General features: G+C 53.7%; 1 protein-coding gene across 2 annotated transcripts in view; it reads left to right on the plus strand.

The window, feature by feature from the left end:
- SPTB (spectrin beta, erythrocytic) overlaps window positions 1–20,635 on the plus strand; it is a 106,543-nt gene extending 85,908 nt beyond the window's left edge. For both annotated transcript variants that reach the window (XM_036906051.2, XM_036906052.2), the window contains 14 exons: window positions 613–891; window positions 1,457–1,587; window positions 2,568–2,772; window positions 3,035–3,409; window positions 4,836–5,080; window positions 6,232–6,370; window positions 6,829–6,913; window positions 7,595–7,791; window positions 8,064–8,113; window positions 8,636–8,714; window positions 17,470–17,720; window positions 19,816–19,989; window positions 20,276–20,318; window positions 20,468–20,635. In XM_036906051.2, the coding sequence (XP_036761946.2) occupies window positions 613–891; window positions 1,457–1,587; window positions 2,568–2,772; window positions 3,035–3,409; window positions 4,836–5,080; window positions 6,232–6,370; window positions 6,829–6,913; window positions 7,595–7,791; window positions 8,064–8,113; window positions 8,636–8,714; window positions 17,470–17,720; window positions 19,816–19,989; window positions 20,276–20,318; window positions 20,468–20,635 (2,421 nt within the window). The remainder of the gene's footprint in view (window positions 1–612; window positions 892–1,456; window positions 1,588–2,567; window positions 2,773–3,034; window positions 3,410–4,835; window positions 5,081–6,231; window positions 6,371–6,828; window positions 6,914–7,594; window positions 7,792–8,063; window positions 8,114–8,635; window positions 8,715–17,469; window positions 17,721–19,815; window positions 19,990–20,275; window positions 20,319–20,467) is intronic.

The following is a 20,635-nucleotide window of genomic DNA, read 5'->3' on the forward strand; positions in this document are numbered from 1 at the left end:
ACCCAGAAAGCCAGTAATGCATGGGCCATGGACCCAGTCACCAGAGTGGGAGGGAAATGCCATGTTGGTGATCAAAGACTCAAACAGGAAATAATACAAGGCTCACAGAAGATTTGGGAAATAGAAATGGAGAGAAACAAAACAAAACCCTAAACTGTGAACCAGGGGCAACTGTAAACTGTATGCATATAGAGCGAAAGCCGCTAAAATAAGATATCAAAAGGCTGTTGAAAAATTATTTTCCTTTCCTCCAACACATAGAGCTAAGAATTCAAGCTCTGCTGAAACATAGAAGAATAGGTTGCAGTCAAGAGCACAGGCTCTGGGGTCAGGGACAGCAGTGCTCAAATCCTGGCTTTGCTACTTGCTGCCCTCCCGGTACTTAACTGTGCAGTTTCCTCTTAACCCAGAAGGCTTCAGGAACTAGAAGGGAGAATAATATGAAGTGCCTGGTGCCAGAACCTGGCACGTTGTCTTGGCAGTTTTTATGGCCACCACCTGCTCTGTTCTGGCTTCCCTGAGTGGGAGGGAGGGGGCGAGAGGTGCCAGGTGCTGTCCACTGTCCTGTTGGTGGGAAGGCCCCACCTCTGAGTCCTGCCCCACTGACCACAGACGCTGCAGAATGAGATCCTGGGCCATGCGCCACGGGTGGAGGACGTGCTGCAGAGAGGGCAGCAGCTGGTGGAGGCAGGGGAGATTGACTGCGAGGACATCAAGGAGCACCTGGAACACCTGCAGAGCTCATGGGACACGCTGCGGGAGGCAGCAGCCAGGCGGCTTCAGCGCCTGCGGGATACCAACGAGGCGCAGCAGTACTACCTGGACGCCGGCGAGGCCCAGGCCTGGATCAGCGAGCAGGAGTACTACGTCATCTCCGATGAGGTTCCCGAGGTCAGCTCCGGCAGGGAGTGCCAGGCTGGGTGCTGAGAGGGAGAGCTGAGGGTGGGCAGTCAGTGAGCAGTCCCATCCCGTGTAAGTCCAGGTGTGCAGGGAGTGAAGGCAGGGAGGGTGTAAGAGGAACCCCCTAGCTCTCCTTGCTGTCTCTCAGTGCATCCTTCTCAAGGCACCCCTCCTTTTGAGAACACCCCCTACAATGCATACTGCAGCCGGTGCCCTGTTTGCCATCTTAGATTTGCTCTAACCCGAGTTCTTCACCTGTTTTGTGCCATTGATTCTGTACTGATGAACTGCTGTGGGAAGGGGTGAGAGGTGAGGTGAGGGGGTCTCTGTAAGCTGAGTGGTATAGGAATATTGCATGGGGCAGAAGGTTGGAGTGAGGCTTGGGAAGCTGGGTATCAGATCAGGATTGGGAGTCAAGAGGAGTAGAGTGTGGGCATTGCTGGGAACCAGAGTAATAGGAAGGCACGGTTCTCCTGTGGGCGTCCTGCCAACTGGCTCTGTCCCCTCTTGGGCATCGCTAGGAGCTGGATTGTCACTGACAGTCGCTGTCCCCTAGGATGAAGAGGGTGCCATTGTGATGCTGAAGCGGCACTTGCGGCAGAAGCGCAAGTTGGAGGAGTATGAGAGGAACATCAAGCAGCTGGCCAGCAGGGCCCAGAGCCTGATGTCTGCAGGCCACCCCGAAGAGTGAGTGTGCCTGCTGGGACAGCTTGGCAGGCATGGGCAGCAGGCCAGGGACCCACCAACCAGGATCCCTTCAGGTCCAAGTGGGTAAACAGGAACAGTTCTCATGAAAACTATGGGTTTGAGAAGGCTGCTTTCTGGATGGCTGATTGTCCCAATTCCATTTTGTGCCTTTGTGTTGTCTGATTAACTTCAAATAGGACCAGCCAAGGCTTATTTTGCAAAATGATTAGAAAATGGAATAGCAAAACTACCCTCTTGGTGAACCAGGAGCTCCACTTCTTTTAGGAGTGAGACTATGCTAAGAGACACTGAAGGCTAACTTTGCTTTTCTCTTTACGGCCCAGAAGGTACTTCAGGATCTCACAGTGTCTTAACAAAATCCTCACATGGGAGTGAAGGTAGAAAACCCCTACCTGTCTAAACTATTCAGCTGCGGTGGTTGTGTGTAAATGGGAGCCTACTGAGCCACACTCCCAGGCTGCCGCACAGACATGGCCCTGTCCTCAGCCACTTTCAGGGCATCCACAGCAGTAGGCCCTAGGCAACCACCCCAACATCTCCCAAGGAGCCCTAAGAATGAGCCCATGGTACTTCAGGTCCCTCCCTAAGGAGCTAAGCAGGGCCTTTTGCTCCTGGAGCCCAGCTCAGATGCTGCTGCCCATCAGCCTCCTTGCAAGAAGCATGGAGGCCCTCCACTTTGTCTCTTTGAGCTTCCCAGAGTGAGAGACAATGGCAGGAGGCACCACCTGGGGTGGGGGGACAAGGGGACACATATCTGTCATCCCCTGAGGCATCATAGTCTAAGGGATGGTTCTTTCTGTCCCCAGCACTTCTCCAGGGAAGTTGTAGCCATTTGTTCTAACCTCGCTTCCCTATCTTTCACTGCCCCAGGGCTGGGGAGGAGTCGGTAGGTTGGCTCCTCTGAGCGGTTGCTCCTGTTCTCTGTCTGTCTCTGAGTGCCCTCCTGTTTTGAATTCTAGGGAACAGATCATCAGACTTCAGGGGCAAGTGGAAAAGCATTACGCAGGGCTAAAATTCATGGCAGAGGAACGCAAGCGGAAGCTGGAGAACATGTACCACCTGTTCCAGCTGAAGAGGGAGACAGATGACTTGGAGCAGTGGATTGCAGAAAAGGAGCTGGTGGCCTCTTCCCAAGAAATGGGGCAAGACTTTGACCATGTTACTGTAAGTACTCACTGTGACTGCTTTGTCATTCTCGAATGCAGTAGACACAGGAGCCATCATTCCAGACACACACACACACACACACACACACACACACCCTGCCAGTTGCAAAGTGCTGCCAAGAGATACGGGTGCACCAGTGTGAATGCAGGCCACCTGAGGAAGGTGTGTGAGGGCACAGCTCCACTTGGGACAGTCTTCAGCTAGGGTGATTACCCCACCCCACCGCTGAGCCCCAGTAAGTGCATTTCTGTTTATGCAGCTGCTCCGGGACAAGTTCCGGGACTTTGCCCGGGAGACGGGGGCGATCGGACAGGAGCGGGTGGACTACGTGAATGCCATCATTGACCAGCTCATTGATGCAGGCCACAGCGAGGCGGCCACCATCGCCGAGTGGAAGGATGGGTTAAATGAGATGTGGGCAGACCTGCTGGAGCTTATTGACACACGCATGCAGCTGCTGGCCACCTCCTACGACCTGCACCGCTACTTCTACACAGGCACCGAGATCCTGGGCCTTATTGATGAGAAGCACCGTGAACTGCCTGAGGATGTGGCACTGGACGCCAGCACCGCCGAGTCCTTCCACCGGGTGCACACTGCCTTTGAGCGGGAGCTTCACCTGCTGGGCGTGCAGGTGCCTTCTGTCCCTTGCTGCCCACCTGCAGGCTCCAGGACCTGGTCTTTCCCAAGACCAACTCCCTGGGGCCCAGAGATGTCAGGTCCTCTCCCAGCTTCTGGAGGTGAAACCTCTAGGATGGTCACCGGGAGATTTCACCTCCTTCGAGAGGCAACAGCTCATGGCAGGAAAGCGTGGAGTAGTGGCTTTCAGACATATTTTTTAGCTTCTAAAGTAGTTCTTTAAACTAAAACCTCACAAAAACCCTAGGTATAAAATACCTGAAAATGCACCTTCTCTGGCTGCACAACAGCATTGTTCATGAACACATGTGTAGCACTTTTGTAGCACCAGGTACTGGTCTAAGCATTACAGGTGGTCACCTAGTCCTCATAGCCACCTTCTGAGGCAAACATTGTTTGCATTTAAAAGACGAGGAAAGCAAGGCATAGAGAGGGAAAATAAGTTGCACGGAAACATGCAGATAAGCAGTGAGCCAGGATTAGGTCCTGGCAGTCTGGCTACAGACTCTGTGCCCTCAGCCACCAGGCTGTTCAGTCTGTCCCCATGGGAGCTGGAGGGGCCCCAAGATCTGCTTAGACCCCTTCCTCCCATCACTGGGGTGGTCCCCAGAGGCACCTCCACAGGTCCATAGGGTTCCACCAAAGTTGGTGTGATAGAAAGGGCAGGGACAAGGGGCCCCAGCTGCTGGGGGCTCCCCTGGCTTCTGTGGAGTAGGAGAGAGGGCTGGGCTGGGCAGTCCCACACCCAATCAGCGGGGCTTGGGGATAGAACACCAAGGTAGATTGGGCCCTTGGTTTTTCTGGAAGGGGACCTCCCACCGGTGGAGACTGGTCTGCTGCTCTTGTGCAGGAGCCCCTGGGGCAGGTGCAGCCCCACTGAGGTCTCAGGAATGAGGCCTCATTGCCATGGGGACAGCCTCAGGCGGATTGGTACAGTCCCTCCCTGGAAAGGCCACCTGCAGAGCAGTTAAGAACAGGGATTCAGGAGCCCTCTGGTCCTGGCTGTACCCCTCTACTACTGTGAGTGATTAGCCTCCCCATGCCTCAGTTTCCTCATCTCAAAAATAGGAATGATGATAGTACCTCTTTCATAGGGTTGTTAGAGATATGAAGAGAGCATTAGACATAGAGTTTAGAGCAGTGGCTGGTACATAGTTACTCTTACCGCAGTACTTCTGAGGAGGCCAAAAGGCATGGAGTCCCTGTCACTCCCAAATGCTCATCAAGGCCCAAGTGGTGGCTTGGGTTGGTAAAGCCAAAGCAAGGAGCCTTCTCCCCCAGCCCTGAGTGGGTAGGAGGCCGAAGGTCCTGCCTTCCAGCAGTGCCCTGAGGTGGGAGACCAGGAGCAGACAGACCCTCTCACCATCGGAGCCTTAGACACATCTCTCTGGGGAACAACGTCCTGTTTTGCCTGACCACAGGTGCAGCAGTTCCAGGACGTGGCTACCCGGCTGCAGGCGGCATATGCTGGGGAGAAGGCAGACTCCATCCAGGGCAAGGAGCAGGAGGTGTCTGCTGCCTGGCAAGCGCTGCTCGACGCCTGTGCCGGACGCCGCGCCCAGCTGGTGGACACGGCTGATACATTCCGCTTCTTCAGCATGGCCCGAGACCTCCTTTCCTGGATGGAGAGCATCATCCGGCAGATGGACACCCAGGAGAAGCCCAGGTGAGGGGGTGTCCTCAAGGCAGCTACTTTGTGCCAGATGCTGGTGGGCTAGGGCGCTGCCCTGGGGCTCCTCCTTAGAGGGACATAGAGGGACAGCCCTGATTGGTGGGGACACAGGAATCCTCAGGGGCCCACCGTAGGCTGGGTCCAGGCAGAAACTGAGTGGCTCAGCTTCTGCTAGGAGAGCCGACCATTTCAGAATGGAGGGAGCCCTGAGAATGGCGAGAAAGACCTCCATCATTTAGATTTGGCAGTGGGCAATGACCAGGGCTGTCAGTGAAAATAAGCGGTTCATGCATCCAAAGCTAGGCAGATCCAAAACTGTTTACTTTTCTCCCAGTCCTGGGATATGGGGGGTTACTCCCCCAAAACTCAGAAAGTAGCTTATTGTGCATGAGCGGTAGGGGCAGGCGCAGGGACAGTGAGAGCCTCAGCAGGGATCCGCTATCTGCGTACTTTGTGTCATGTTAGCAATTATTGCTGGCCCATCTCTGTCCCTTTGCCCCTGGATGCCTGTCCTGATGGCCAAGCTTTTATATGTAACATCTTCATTGAAATGTAATTAACATGCCCTAAGATTTAGCCATTTAAAGTGTCCCATCAGTGGTTTTTTTGTATATTCACAATTGTACAACTATCACCATAATAGAAGTTTAGAAGATTTTTCTTCACCCCAAAAAAGAAACCCTGTACCCCTTAGCAGAGATCCCTCTCCATTGCCCTCTTTCCCCAGCTCTGGCAGCCACTAATCTGCTTTCTATCTCCCTGGTTTGCCTATTCTGGGCTTTTCATACAAATAAAATCATGTAATTGTGGTCTTGGGTGACTGGCTCACACAACAAGGTTCATCCATGCTGCAGTATGTATCAGTACTTCATTCCTTTTAGTTGCCAAATAATATTCCCAGGCTTCTTTTGGGGTCCCTGCATCCCTGTCCACACCCTGCCAGCTGACCAACAGAAAACACTAGAGCATCAGTGTTCCTGCTATAGGGCTGGGCTGGCAGAGGGCATCCTGGCTGGTCAGACTCCAGGCAGGTGGCAAGAGGCCCCCTAGTCAGGACCTGGCATTAAGCAAGCCAGAGGCATTCAGTTTCCTTCTTCCCCAAACTCCCTCCCGCGTTCCCCCCACCCCCATCCTCTACCCCACAGGGATGTCTCCTCGGTGGAGCTGCTCATGAAGTATCACCAGGGTATCAAGGCAGAGATTGAAACCCGGAGCAAGAACTTTAGCATCTGCCTAGAGCTTGGCGAGTCCCTGCTGCGGCGGCAGCCCCAGGCCCCAGAGGAGGTGAGTGGGACAGTGAGTCAGAGACAAGCCCCTTTGTGTCCTAGCTCCACTCTTGCTGGGCCAGACAGCTTCCTGGGAGAGAGCTGTGGACTGTGGTTTTCTGAGACAGCTCATACCCGTCTCCCTCATGGAGCAGCGGGCTGTGCTTAGGCCCATGGAGCAAAGCCCCACCAAACCCATCCAAGGCGTTGGCAGGGCAAGCAAGTCCATAACCACCTGGCTCCTACCTGTGGGCAGGCTTTGAAGTTGGCAACAGCCTATTTCCTAGGTCAGACGCATGTGCCTCAGAGAGGTTAAATAACTTGCCCGAAGTTACACAGCTCACCAGTGGCAGGGCCAAGACTTGAATCCTGGTCTGTGTGACCAAGCCCAGCATTCTTTGCAAGACCCATCTGCACTTCCTCAGACAGCAGGGAGAGTTACCAGAGCCTGAGCTTTTCTCCATTCTGCCCCCACAGATCAGGCGGAAACTGGAGCAGGTGGTGTCCAAGAGGAAGGAGATGAACGAGAAGTGGGAGGCCCGTCAGGAGCATCTCTACATGTGTGAGTATGGCCTGGAGGCGGGACCTGGGAGGGCAGGGGCCAGACCCCTGTGGGGTGCACCAGGGAGGGGTGGTGTCACAGCTCAGTGATCTGCACCACTCATCAGCCAAGGGCCTCAAGGGTCCACACAGAAGACACGCTGTTGAAAGCCCGCCTCCAGCCAGCCCAGCGCACCCTTCTCTGCTCCACCCATCCCCCACCTCATGCCAGGCTGGTATCCCCATAGAGCTGTGGCCTGGGGAGGGGTCAGGTCTGGCTCTAGTGCCTCCCAGCTCCACTCCACAGCTGGAGACTAAGGAGAGAAAAGCCCACCCTCAGGTAGGAGTTGCAAGTCAAAGCCTGAACTGGTGCTCTGGCTGCTTAAACATGATTACGTGAGACAGGCGAGGGCTGGAAAGAGTGTCCAGGTCATAGAACCACTCCTCAAAGGGAGACAGCTAAACTACATTTTGTTTTCTAACTAGAGTTGATTTTAATTAATGTGTTTTTCATATATAACTTTCAATGGAGATGAGGAAGGAGTGGCCTCGGGCAGCAGGTCACCCCTGTGCAGGGTGTCTGCATGGTGCCTGATGCCAGCCACATGTTTGCCTGCTGAGCAGTCCCTGAGGTCCCGGCAGGAGCAGAGCACTGGACTGGGAACTGATGTGTGCTGGGCCTGGGGCTGCTTCTTCTTGGCAGTGCTGGAAGTGTGCCGCTTCTCAAGGGACGCCTCCGTGGCTGAAGCATGGCTGATCGCCCAGGAGCCCTACCTGGCCAGCCAGGACTTTGGACACACAGTGGACGGTGTGCAGAAGCTCCTCAAGAGGCATGAGGCTTTTGAGAAATCCACAGCCAGCTGGGCGGAGCGCTTTGCCGCCCTGGAGAAGCCCACCACGGTGAGCTGAGGGCAGCCATGTGGTAGGGTACCTCCAGTCAGAAACTTTTAGTGATCAGGCACCTACGGACAGTGTCAGAAGCTTGGCAAGGGAGGGGAGTGGGAAGGAAACAGGAGAGGTAGAAGTATTGCCTTTTGAGTGCAAAAGACAAAAGGAGCAAATGCCGCACCCAAATGTGTATTGTTGTGGGGGGAGCCGTCTTTAGAGAAAGCTTGTCTGAGGCAGGCTCCCCTCCACAGCTGCTCTGACCCCTGGGCCTTTTCCTCCCCTAGCTTGAGCTAAAGGAACGCCAGACCCCGGAGAGACCCGAGGAGGAGACGGGGTAAGTGAGGGGAGGACCGGGCTTAACTGAGCATTCTGCCAAGGGGGATGGCTGGGAAGGAGGAGGGAGAGAGTACTTTTAATCAGAAACAGGCCCCCTGATGTCTGAACAGTACCCTTGTGACCTCTCACACCTGGGCCACTCACTAGTCAGAGAAATATGAAGTATTTAAAGTCTGAAGGCAGAGAGAAGCTGCCCCCAAATCACGGGTGACCTGAAGACCCAGCACAAGCAGGACTCAGTGGGGAGCTGCAGAATCTCCTCCCCCTGCCCCGGGAACCACCGGAACATGTGCCCCAGAGGCCATTCTGTGTGGAACTGTGTCCATTTCTAAAGCATCTGCCTTTGCAGTAAGGCAGATCAAGTGACTCCTTGCTAAACACCTGCCAGGCTGCCAGGAGGCCTGGACAGGGTGCTACTCATTACGTGTTCCCTGTGGGAGAGAATGGGAAGCCAGGCCTTGGAGGTGGGCACTGGCCTCGGGAGGTGCTTGTTTCTAAAGAGGGGCTGTGTCTTCCTTAGGCCTCAAGAGGAGGAAGGCGAGACAGCAGGGGAGGATCCCCAAGGCCCCCATCACACGGCCACCAAGAGAACGTCCCCGGTCAGTGTCCTGTCCCTTATGTCTGGCTCCTTGGAGTCCTTGCAGTCTTATCTCTAGTAGGCTCTGCTGGGGCAGAGGGCGAGGACAGACATGCACTGCTGCCTCCCCCAGCTCCTTCGGACCTTAGGTTTTTATTGATTCCTGGAATAATTCACCTTCTCCTTTCAACCCAGAAGAAACTGACATGCCAGTCCACTGACATGACTCTTAGTTTGGTTTTATCTAGTCTAATAAATTTTATTGTATAAATACATCACCTCTACATCGGGGAAACAGTTTACACAGGGATGATTCATCTTTATACACCTTCCTTCCCCCATTTTTCCGTCTCACTCCATCCTTAGCACAGTACCCTCTACACACACACATTCCCAGGGACCATCAGGTCTCATCTGTCCCAGCCATGGGCACATAAGGCAGTGAAATGGGGACACCCCCACTTCCAGCAGAGTCCTCCATCCCAGCAGGGCCCTCTCCCCTTTGCACCTTCCAGGCCTGATGCCTGTGGATCAATGAGTTTGGATATAAAGCAAGCTGATTCTGAGGCAGTAACAGACTTGATGGAGCCTTAGTGGAATGAGGGAGAGCCCCAGGGCTGTGGGTCCCAGGCAAGTCAGCACAGCCTGTAGAAAAGGAGGGTGTGTCAGAGTCCTGGCTAAGGGGAGGAAGGTGGGACAAGACAGAGCAGCTCCCAGGGGCCGGGGCATCTAGTTTCAGAACCTTGCCTGGAATAGGTCCCTTAACTAAATGGACCTGGGGTAGTGGGCTCTGTGCAGGGAGCAGGTAAGCCGGCTTTTGGGGAAATGCCCGGGGGAGCGGCTTAGAAGGAAGCAAGAATTCAGCATGTGCCTTGCATGGCTCCACCACTGCATGGACCCCACTTCTCCAGCTGCCCAGTCGAACTTGCCTGAACCTTCAGGGGTTTAGGGAGATTGGTATCCTACGTGGAAATTTCTGGTACACGACCCCCCCCACAAAAAAAATGGACATAGAGTGAGCATTTCCTGTGAGGACCTTGTCAGGTCCAGATTTCAGCTCTCCCCACACGTCTGTGAGACACACACTCACGCTCCGAGCTCCCTCTGCTGCCTCTAGCCTGGCCAGAGGCCTTACTTTCTGAGCTGCACCGGCCCTTCGTGTCCAGCAGAGGGCAATCCTGAGCCCGCGCTAGAGGGTCTCTCCCCTGAGTTCCCTCCAAACCGCCTGTCATCACGTGTGGGGTCTCTGGTGGACTAGGTCCCAGCCCCCTTTTCCCAGAAACAGCCCCCACCGAAAGGAGAGAGAACTCTGGGGGTACGGACTGTGCCTGTCTCCTGTACCGCCTGCGCTTCAGCTGTACACCTCGTGTGTCTGCATGCAGTGGTGTCCTGGGTCTGCGGGCTCCTCTGGGACCGCCTGTGGGACTCCATCCACTGTTTGTCTCGTGTATGTCTGTGGAATGTGATTACATGTGTATCAGAGCTGCCTCCACCCTACACCTGAGTGTCTCTGGGTTTGGGGGGAAATAAAACCTGCTTGGACCTGAGTGTGTCTCTGGGAAGGAGTGTGACCGCTTTTGAGAGCCTTCCCCGAGAGCCAGCCCGCCCCCCAGACGGAGCACAGGCCTGTGCCTGGGGCCAGGGAGAAACCAAATGCTGAATCGATGAACACTAGGCCCAAGGCCTCATGGAAACAGATTTCTGGCAGCTGCTGGTGAGTTTTCATGAGGATCACCGAACTCCAAGGGTGGGCCTGATCTGATACCCAGTTGGACTTTGATATGAGAAGAGAGGAGAATGGGTCCCATGCAGGTGGGAAACCTTTACAGAAACCACAGGTCTCTCCCAGAAAGGGCTGGCTATCTTCTGAACCTTCTTTCAGGGATAGGCCTGGGTTACAGTGGCTCTCCTGCTGTCCATGTGTGTGGTCCGGCATCAGTGTCCTGTGGATCCGTGTGGTGTTGCTTCATGTGGAACCCATCCCTAGTGCATGCCAGCTTCCTGCTGGGGGAGCATACACGAGTGGACTTGGCACCTGAACCCCTGTCCAGTGCACTGCACACCCCAGGGCAGCCCGCCTGAAGGCCTGAGCCTAGTCCTCCCTTCCCAGGTGTGTGCATGCACACGTGTACACACAGGGACTAGGCTGCCATTCCCGCACCAGTCTTTTCCTCAAGCACATCATTATACACACATCACCTCCCCCACCTCTTACCTTTCCTCATTAGACAGTGTTCTGGCAAAAACCAATCCCTTCATACAAGGAAGTATGCTGGTGTATGAGAGGCCAAGCAGAAGGAAGAAAATACTATAAAAACCAAATGCCTGAAGCAGAAGTCGGGATGTTGGGTTCTCGTCCTTAATTCTGCTGGAAATTTCTTGTATGATTTTACACAAACAGCCTAATTCTCACGGGTCTCCATGCTATCTCTGTGGGATTATAAAAAGTCCAGGACATTCCTAAATGTCAACAATGCACCTAAATAAATGGACGGGCTGGGTGGGAAGTGGGGCCTGCTCTGGAAACGGCACTGTAATGACATGAGTGACATTCTTGCAAGGGGTTGGTGCTCCTGGGCTTTGACAGTAAGAAAAAGTCTGCCTTAAGGGTTTAGCTAGATCCTGTCTGCAGTGCGGGGGGCCTCTAGGGTGTGACTCCCCTCCAGAGAGCACCTGCTGTGTGCCATTCATTATCAGGCCCCTCCATAGAGTTGTCAGGGAAAGCTCTTTCCCAAGCACAGTGTACAGATGTCACTCTTGCCATGACCTTCCAAGACTGCCTGCAGCTGGCTTTCCTGGAGGGAGGACCGGGCATCTCATTAGGGATGAACATGGGGACTCAAGACTCCCGGGCCCCTTGCCCCTTCCTTCCCTAGTGCTGGGGGTTTCTGTGGCTCCAGGGAAGTCCCCAACTCTTGCAAACACGAGGGTCTGTGCCCAAGGGGCTGAGCGGGCACAGGGAAGCAGCCAGTGCTCTGCTGGCTCCAGCTGCTATTGCCCCCTTGGCAACCTGGGCAACTCCCTCCAGCAGCAGTGGTCTCCCTGGCAGGCAGCCTGGGGCTTTAATCAGTGGCCGGAGGCTGGGCTCTGACAGCCTTGGCCAGAAGGTCTGTGGGTGCGGAGGCAGCAGCTGTGGTTCTTGCCTGAGCAAGCTTTCCCAGTCCTTCCCCCTCCCCTGACGGGGCTGAACTGAGCTGCTGTTTCAGGCATTTTAGAGCAAATGCAAATCATGTGTGTATTCCTAATGAGCCAGCAGACTGGCCTGGAAAGAATGTAAGCTTTCTCCTAAACCTGGGAGTGTCCCTGTCTCCCCAGGATGCCTGCATCAGTGTGACAGGGGCATGTCTGCCTGCAGTCTGGCATCACGCTCTGGGCCTCCTGGCTCCCCAGAGAAACTTGCTCTTGGCTTTTTCTGGACAGCTGTTCACAGCTGGCTGTGCCCAGCTCTCTATGCTGTGGTCAGACATGATCTTTCTAGCCCTGCTGCTCTGAGGATCCTAAATTCTTCCAAGCTGTTCTTTCTTCAGAGCATCCCAGGTCCTGATGGACTCAGGACAGGACTCACTTAACACTGGAGGCCTCTCAGAAATGGGTCTGAAGCTGCCGACTTGGCCTCTGGTGTCGGGTCTGCACAGGGATCAGCATCTTTTAACTCTTCTAACTGAATGGCTGGCCCCGAGTCACCGAGGGACCCCCCAGCTCCTCCAGGAGGTGCCCACCCCAGTGATGGGAATGCTGAAGAAGGGTCAAGGAAGCCTTTCTCCCACTCATGAGGCAGTGGCCCAGTCTCCCCATCTCCGTGCAAGGGGACCCTGCACACTCCTCTCCCCTCACCTTACCTCGTGACTTTCTGCTCTCTGTGCCCTCCTGCCATCTTCTGGTTCCCCAGTTGTCATCTAAGCAGGGCTCTGGGCACAGTGTTGAGCCACCCTGCTCCCTCACCCCACTCGTCATGAGAGCCCCTCACTGTCTGCTCCAGCCCCTGTTCCTCCCGAGCTCCTTCCCCTGTTCAGCGACTGGTCACTCTCTGGAGGCATCGGTCTCTGCTCACCGTAAGTTACCATCTCTTTAGCTACTCTCAACCCAACAAACCATCTTTTTCTTCTCTTGCAAACAACTGTCCACTGAACAGCCTTCCCACCTGCCTTCTGCCAGCCCGTCCACTCCTCTCCCAGAGGACAAGAGCCCAGACATCAGACACTAGGAGAGGGTACAAATTCTTGACTGCAAAGTGGCCAGCTGCCCCCACCCTCCGGTCTTGAGGTGCTATTTGGTTGCCTAAGGTATTCAGCCAAAGGTCTTGTCTGGCCCCACGCCCCTCTTCCAGCCCCTTCCAGTGTGGTTCTGACATGATCAGGCTGCCTCAGCCAATCAGCCACGAGTTTTACTTAAGCCAAGCTTGTCTCATACAGGCCATGAACCCCATCAGATAGGTACTTTCCTCTGGAACAACAGTACCACCCCACGTCTTGCTGCAGGATTTAGTGGTAAGAGCACAGAGTTGGGGACCAGACAAATCTGTATCCTCAACCTATCATTCAGGAAATGTGACTGGGAGCAAGTTACTTGCTCTCCCTAACCCCCAACTTCTTACATCTGTAAAATAGGGCTAGTGATGATCCCCACCTTGCAGAGAGGGAGTGAGGATTGGAAGAGAGATTGTAGGTAGAACACCTGGCACCTAGTAGGTGATTATTTTAAGTCTTCACTTTTCCTTTCATAATTTCTCCATTCCTCATTGAAGTCCTTTGTCACGTAAAAGAACGTATCCTCCATATGAAGTCTAACGTCCATTGCCAAAGCCCTTCCACACCAACCTTCCTGGAGTGCCCCTCCCTTGAGAACCCTGCACACACACTCTGGTCTCAGTCCTCGTGGTGAGATAGGTGGGCAAGACCACTGCATGGCTAAGGCCGTAGAGTCTCTGGAGTGTATCCTCATGCCCTGGTACTCTCTTGCCAGCATTTCCTTTAGAGAGAAGCCCCCTCTCTTGTGTTTCCTTACTTATTAATGTATCTGGGTTCACTGAGCATCTTTTAGAACCTTCAGAACACCCTGTGGTCCCACTCAGGCTCTCCGGGGAGCTGAGGGGTGTCTGTGGGGGGGGCCCTCTGCCACCTGCTGGTTGAGCCTGGAAGTACACCTGCTACTCCTCTAGTCCTGAGAAGAAACATCCCCCATCCTACCCCAATTCCTCTCTTCTTGAACTTCCTTTGTGGAGATGACCCTCAAGTCTGCCTGCTTTCCCCACCCCCACCCTTCCTTGCAAGGCAGGAGCCTAAAAAGTCAAGTTTGGAAGACTCTGAGGTGGCTCTCCCTTCCCGCCAGGAGCTAGGGCCTCCCCTGTTTGACTACACTCCTGTGAGGTTCTGAGAGGCTCTCCTGACTGCGCCCTTTCCTCCTCTAATGTCTGCCAACCAGTAGCCAGTGCACCCGTACCGGCCCGACTGCCCCAAGCCAAAGGGCCTGGCTCTGCACGGTGGGCAGTGCCTCCTCTTTCTGACCCTGGGCCAGTCTCCCTCCTGCTGTCACTCTGGACACCCCAGCCACCCCAGCATGATGCCCAGAATTCCCTCCAAGCAGCTGGAGCCCCCGCCTCAGGTGTCCCCAGCCCATCTGGGAGGTGTTCCGTGCTGGGTGACCTCCACAGTGTGGGTGTCATTGGTGCCCCTTCCTAAGGACCTGAGAGCCAAGCAGCAGCCTTCCGCCTTCAGCACAGAGGACAGGAGGGACTCTTAGATCATCCCACCTATCCAGGGCCTTTAGGCAGAACCTGCCTGTCCCTGCAGCCACAGGAGTAGCCAGTTGTGCGCCCCAGCTCCTCAGCCACATCTCCTGGAGTGCTGCTGTCCACGCACCCTCTGCCTGTAGGGCAAGAATCTCCATATAAGAGCATGGCCCGGTTCCGGAGCGGCAGGACTATCGCCACCTCCCCGCCCTTCCCTGGATCTCTATTAGAAGACCAGCACAGAGCATAATTCCCCCTGGGGCCTGGGAAATGAAGACCCTTCTGCCAGAACCATGCCCTCCTCTTTCTCATCTGTGTCCCCTCCCCAGCCCAGAAGGAAGAGAAGGGCTGCCAGCTCTGGGCCCTGGATGGGGCAGAGAGGCCACGGCTGCCAAACACATCCACCTCCCAGCCACCTTCTTGGCTCCTCCTCAGGCTTTGACCTTCAAGATAGAGGGGGCAGGGCAGATCTTAAAGGCCTCCACATGAATGCTTAAGAGCACAGAATGAATCTTTGCACGTGTTGGAAAACTCTCATTTTCCAAAGTCAACCTATGGCCTGGCCATTTAACTTTTGCTCACACTGGACTGGCCATGGCATCTAAATGTACCTGCCAGGGAATGTGGGTCAGGCACTCATTAGGAAGAGGCATAAGAAAGGTGGGATAAGTTGAGAGGTAATCCTGGACAGATCCAGAAAGGAAGGAGAATGGAAGTGAAAGTGTAGGAAGAAATGTGGACACAGGTCTCTAGCAAAAGCCCTCCCAGAGTGGTAAAGGCTGGGTGAGTGGGGCAAACATGGCCATGAGGGCCCACTGGGCTTCCCTCCCAGCAGCTGCCATGGCATCTTCACTGAGAGCCCAGGTGGGCATGGGGCAGGCTCTGGTCCATCACCAGGAGAGCAGCCCAGCCATCCCCAGAGGTGGGATAAAAAGAAGCTTCATTTTCTGTATTGCTAATCCATTTTCTGTATTACTAACCCCCAACCTTTATACTCAAGTCAGAGGGTGGCCAGACTGGGACCACAGCAGGACCCCAAACTGAGCCTTCCAGCCCCATCCCTTCCAGCCTTCGTCCCTGCGAGAGGATGATCCAGGCAGGGCTTTGGGGTCTCCAGATCCTTGTGACCAATGCTGGCACACTGCAGACACTTGAAGACACAAATACAATATGGAGATGCATATAGATGAGTATGACCTGGCTGAAAGGGCTTAAGGAAGAAACGAGAGCCCTAAAGATGTGTGGTCAAAACTCAGGCCTGTCCACTTCTGCAGTGCATGCTCTTAATTGCCTCCATTACATTAGCTGCATGACCCTGAGTAAGTCACTTAACGTCTCTGAGAATAGGTTTTCTCATTAGAGATTGAAGGTGTTAGACTAGGATAGTGGTTTTTACTTTTCCAGTCATATCCTTTCCTTAAATGAGCTCTTGCTGAAACCCCAGTTTATTTTTATTGACTAGCCCTAATTTGAGGGGATACAAACATGATCAGCTTTACCTTCCTTCCAACCACTGAAACATCTCCACTGAGCACCCCCTTCCCACTCTTTAGTGCCATCTTAGAAAGACCTTGGACACTCTTAGCTGTTAGAAAGTCTGCCCAGTCTATTCCAGCTTAAAAATTCCATCTGATGTCCAACATGGTGCCCACATCCCCCAATCCTCCGTGTTTCTATTTTAGGTTTGACCCATGGTTTGAAGGACCCACACTGGGGGACACAGGGTCCTCTTTCCTGGCTCCTCCCAACGCTCTTCTGGTCTCCATCTTCAGCTGTTGGGGCAGAGAGTAGAAAAGGGGGGAAGGCCTTTTACTGCCTGGGGTGGCTCTGTTCCTCCAGGGCTGATGATGCCCTTGGTCCTTCAGGTGTCCACCCTGCCTGGGGGCCTGCGGGGCCCTCTCCCCCTGGTGCTGTGAGGTCTACAGGAGTCAGGAGTGAGACAGGGTTCCACCCTGAGGACTCAACCTGGGCCACCTTCCTCAGTGCTGCTTTGGCACATAGGAGACCTATTCTTACACCCTTGGCAGTGGGAGGCTGGCTGCCCCAATCTGCCCCTCTTCCTTTTCTTCAGCAGCAGGCAGAGCAAATCAGCAAGGCCTCTGCCTAAGGAGGCGCCCAGCTGGGGAACAGGAGAGCAGCTTCCCCTTCTTGGCTTGGGCAGGGGCTGGGAGCACCCCGCCCTCCAGAGGGGGATGTGCAGAGAGGGAAAAGCCACAGCCTCTCCCAGGGCAGCGACTCCTGGTGATCTGCACCCTTGCTGCACATTAGAGGACATAAAAGCCTGATCAAGAAAAACCAGTGCACTGACCCCCTCCAGGCCAGTTAACCCAACACCTTGCAGGGTGGGCCCCGGGCACATTCTATTAAAGCTCCTAAGGTGATTGTAAAAGGCAGCCAGGGTTAGGAACCACTGCCCTATTCCAACAAACCCTGTCAAACAATGGGCTCAGGACCAGTTAGCCCTGTACCATGACCAGGAGTTTGCAGGTTCTCCCTTTATAAGGTGATGGGGGAGACTCAGGGCCTGGTGTCCTTAGCTTTGGAGCTTTAGACACAAACGGAAGTAACAGATTTTTCATTCAAACCTGTCTTAGCAGCAGAACCCTTTCTTCCTATGAAATCTTGCCAGAGCCCACGTATAACTCAGTCGGAGTTGGAGTATCTGGCTGGCACTCAGTAGAGGCCTGAACCTGCCAGCAATCCCGGGCCTTGCTAGCAGCATTGGACCCCTCTGGATGAAACCCTCAGGCCCCCCGGCTCACTCTGAAAACCTTCTGTTGCTGTGTTAGTTTGTGAGGGGGGTGTTTGTAGAGGGGTAGAGTCAGAGGTATGGGCAGAGTCTAGGGAAGCAGGCCAGGTGGGTACCCACAGCAGGTCAAGGAAGAGGCAGGGCAGGCCAGGAGGCACACAGCAGAAAGGAACCAGGCTGGGGAAGTGGAGGGTGGGGGCGCCGGTGAGGTGCCTTTTGACTTCCCAGTTCTGCCTCACATAGCCACCTCTGGGTCTGAACCCCCAGCAAAGTGTGCTCCTCCCATATGCACCTGAGCAGGGGGAAGAAGAGAGGCAGTGGCCTCAGGACCTGCAGCCACCACCCCCTCTGGGGCCACATGGGGAGAAATCCAGCAGAGATGAGAGGCTTGCCACCGAGCCTCTCTTTAAGGTCCTGGACACACCTCTGAGCGAGGGTGATGAGCCTACAATGCTGCCAGCCCAGCAGGACCACGGACACGGTGTGCAGATGGAGGGCTACCTGGGCCGCAAGCATGACCTGGAGGGGCCCAACAAGAAGGCGTCCAACAGGTGTGCAGGGAGGGGCCACTGGCTGGGAGGGGTGGACAGCTCCCAGGCACGTCACCAAGAGAGCCTCAGCAGGGTGAGGCGCAGGAGGAGAGGGTGCCCAGCTCCGCCACTGGCCTGAGAGCCCCAGGCACCCCTCTGTAACAGTCCAGGGGCTACTTGGCCTGATGGGAAAAGGCTATCTTCAGTTCTTGTCACAAGGCAAATCCTATGACTTGTGGATTTAGGTTTCTCAGCTCAGACAGTTTCCCCATTTGTAAAATGAGGGTGATGATAACAGCATGCCTCTTTGGCACAGACACCTGGCACAGAGTAGGGACTCAATGAACACTAGTTGCTGTTATTCTGATCTCAGGGACGTGTAACAGGTAGGTAGATCTTAGCACTAACAAATCCTTGACCAAGTTCCACTTCTTAACCAATCTGGGCCTGTTTCCCTAGCTGTAAAATAGAGGAAGAGTGGGTTGGCATAGGTGCCCTCTGGAATTCTCTCCCAGTGCTGTCATACAGGGAGTCTGTGACCCTGAGGAATTCATTCAGAGCCTGTGTCCTTTCCTGACCCCAGACAGTCATGTCTTTGGGTTCAGTCTATCCAGGGATGTCTCTGCCCGAGGTCTCCAGGGGCCTCTGCCTTCAGGCAGCAGTCCAAGGTCCTGAGAAAACAGTGCAGCATCAAAAGGTCAAAGCCAGCCATACCCCCAGGGCCAGCTGGTGGCACACAGAGCCATCCTGGAGGACATGCCAAAGCTCATTCAAATTCCAAAAATGAACTTGGGGACCCAACTGCCCTGAAGAGATTTATTGCCTATATGGAGAGTCTACCAGGAAAGGGGAAACTACCATTAACTGAGCACCTACTATGTACTGACATTATGTCAAGACTGATCAAAATCCTCACAAACACCCTGTGATGTTGAGGTTTCCATCTTCCAGACGGGGAAGCAGATTGGAGAGAGGTCAAGGCATTTGTTCAAAGCTGTATTTCACTCCAAGAACCAGCTCCTTAGCAATCGCCTTTCTTGGACTACACGTTCAAAGGCGGTGAGGTCTAGGAAAGATCCCGGAGCTTGGCTCCAAAGTCTGGGCCTCATAAAGTGGCTCAGCAGCCGGCTTGGTACAGGTCAAGTTCTCTCTGGGACCTTCCAGTCCTTCCTCCCCGTGTGCCCAACTGGTCCTCCATCTTCCTGCCACCCAAAGGGAGGGAGGGAAAGGAAGAAAGATGACCAAGAGGAAGAGGCGAGGATAAGAGTGGGAGAGAAGAAAGGAGGAGGAAGAAGAGCTTAATGTTTCTGTTTCATTACTGTGAAAATGCAACGTGATCCCAGTCTGTCAGTGAAGGGGCTCAGGTTGGCCGGTACGTTAGCTTATAAGCTTATTGTTGTCACCAAACGTACTAGCTCAGTCTTGATTTGCACGACTGGGTTTCTTTAAAAAGTGCTAGTACAGTATTCTGGGCATATATCATCAACAAAACAAAAAATAACCACTCAAATAAAACCCCACTCTGTTCACTCCCCAGTTCTGTGAGAATCAAATATGCTAATGGACGGGGAATGTTTTGAAAAGTTTGCACTGTTGGTCTTAGACTCAGTAATTCGACTTCTAGAAATGTATCTCAAGGTAAGATCAGGGTTAGAGGCAAAAATTTATACACAAGAATGTTCATTACATTGATGTTTACAACTTAAATCTCCAGTATTGTAAGACCCACCAAATAAAGGGATTTTTATATATATGAGATACCATTAGCTATTCAAAATTATTTTCAAGAAATGCTTGATAGAAATACAATACAGTATTTATCTTAGAAGAACACAAAATTGAATATACAATAGAACCCAATTTAGCTATAATGTGAATAGAAAAATACAAATATGTAAATAGAAAAAAAGACTAGAAGGAAATACATAAAACGTTAACTTTTTTTGGTGGCTGATTTTTACTTCCAGGTGTTTTGTTGTTTTTACAGTAAAATGTGTTACCACTTAACAGGGCAAAAATGGTGTATTATAAAAAAAAAAAGTAATGATGAAGCTATAGGGATTACAGAAATGCTGTATCAGGACGGTGGGTGACCTGCCTGTCTGCATCTTTGCAGGTCCTGGAACAACCTGTACTGTGTGCTCAGGAATAGTGAGCTGACCTTCTACAAGGATGCCAAGAACCTGGCTCTGGGGGTGCCGTACCATGGGGAGTATCCCCTGGCCCTGAGACATGCCATCTGTGAGATTGCTACCAACTATAAGAAGAAGAAACACGTCTTCAAGCTGAGGTGAGGCTCCTCCTGTCCACTGCCCCTTCCCTGGTGGCCTGATTTGGCATCAGTGGCTGGACAGAAGCCCACTGAATGGGACCAGCTCCAGGCCTGGGTTGACCCTCAGGGATTTTTCAAATCAAAGAGGCAAGAGTCCAGATTTTCACCTCTCTCAGAGGGACTGTGCTGCCTGAGAGGGCTCTGGTCACAGGGAAGCTCGGGAGCTGTACGATCAGAACCAGCCCTCTGCCCAGGCAGACAACTTCAGAGGGAGCCACATGGCAAAAGTTTTTTGTCCTCCTAGGTTGAGCAATGGCAGCGAGTGGCTCTTCCACGGCAAAGATGAGGTAAGTGGAGGGGGGATTAGCCTGGACCCTTGCTAACAAAGAGGCAGGTGGAGACCCAAGCCACTTGACCTCAAGGCTCCCCCAGAACAGTCAGTCACAGGGGCAGCCCCAGTATCATTGCTGGAGCTCTGGCCTTCCCCACCCTGCAGGAGGAGATGCTTTCTTGGCTGCAGGGCTTGAGCGCCGCCATCAACGAGTCCCAGAGCATCCGTGTCAAGGCCCAGAGCCTGCCTCTGCCCTCCATCGCCGGCCCTGACGCCAGCCTTGGCAAGAAGGACAAGGAGAAGAGATTCAGCTTCTTCCCCAAAAAGAAGTAG

This window comes from Manis pentadactyla, chromosome 11 (genome assembly GCF_030020395.1).
Source record: "Manis pentadactyla isolate mManPen7 chromosome 11, mManPen7.hap1, whole genome shotgun sequence".
Lineage (NCBI taxonomy): Eukaryota > Metazoa > Chordata > Mammalia > Pholidota > Manidae > Manis > Manis pentadactyla.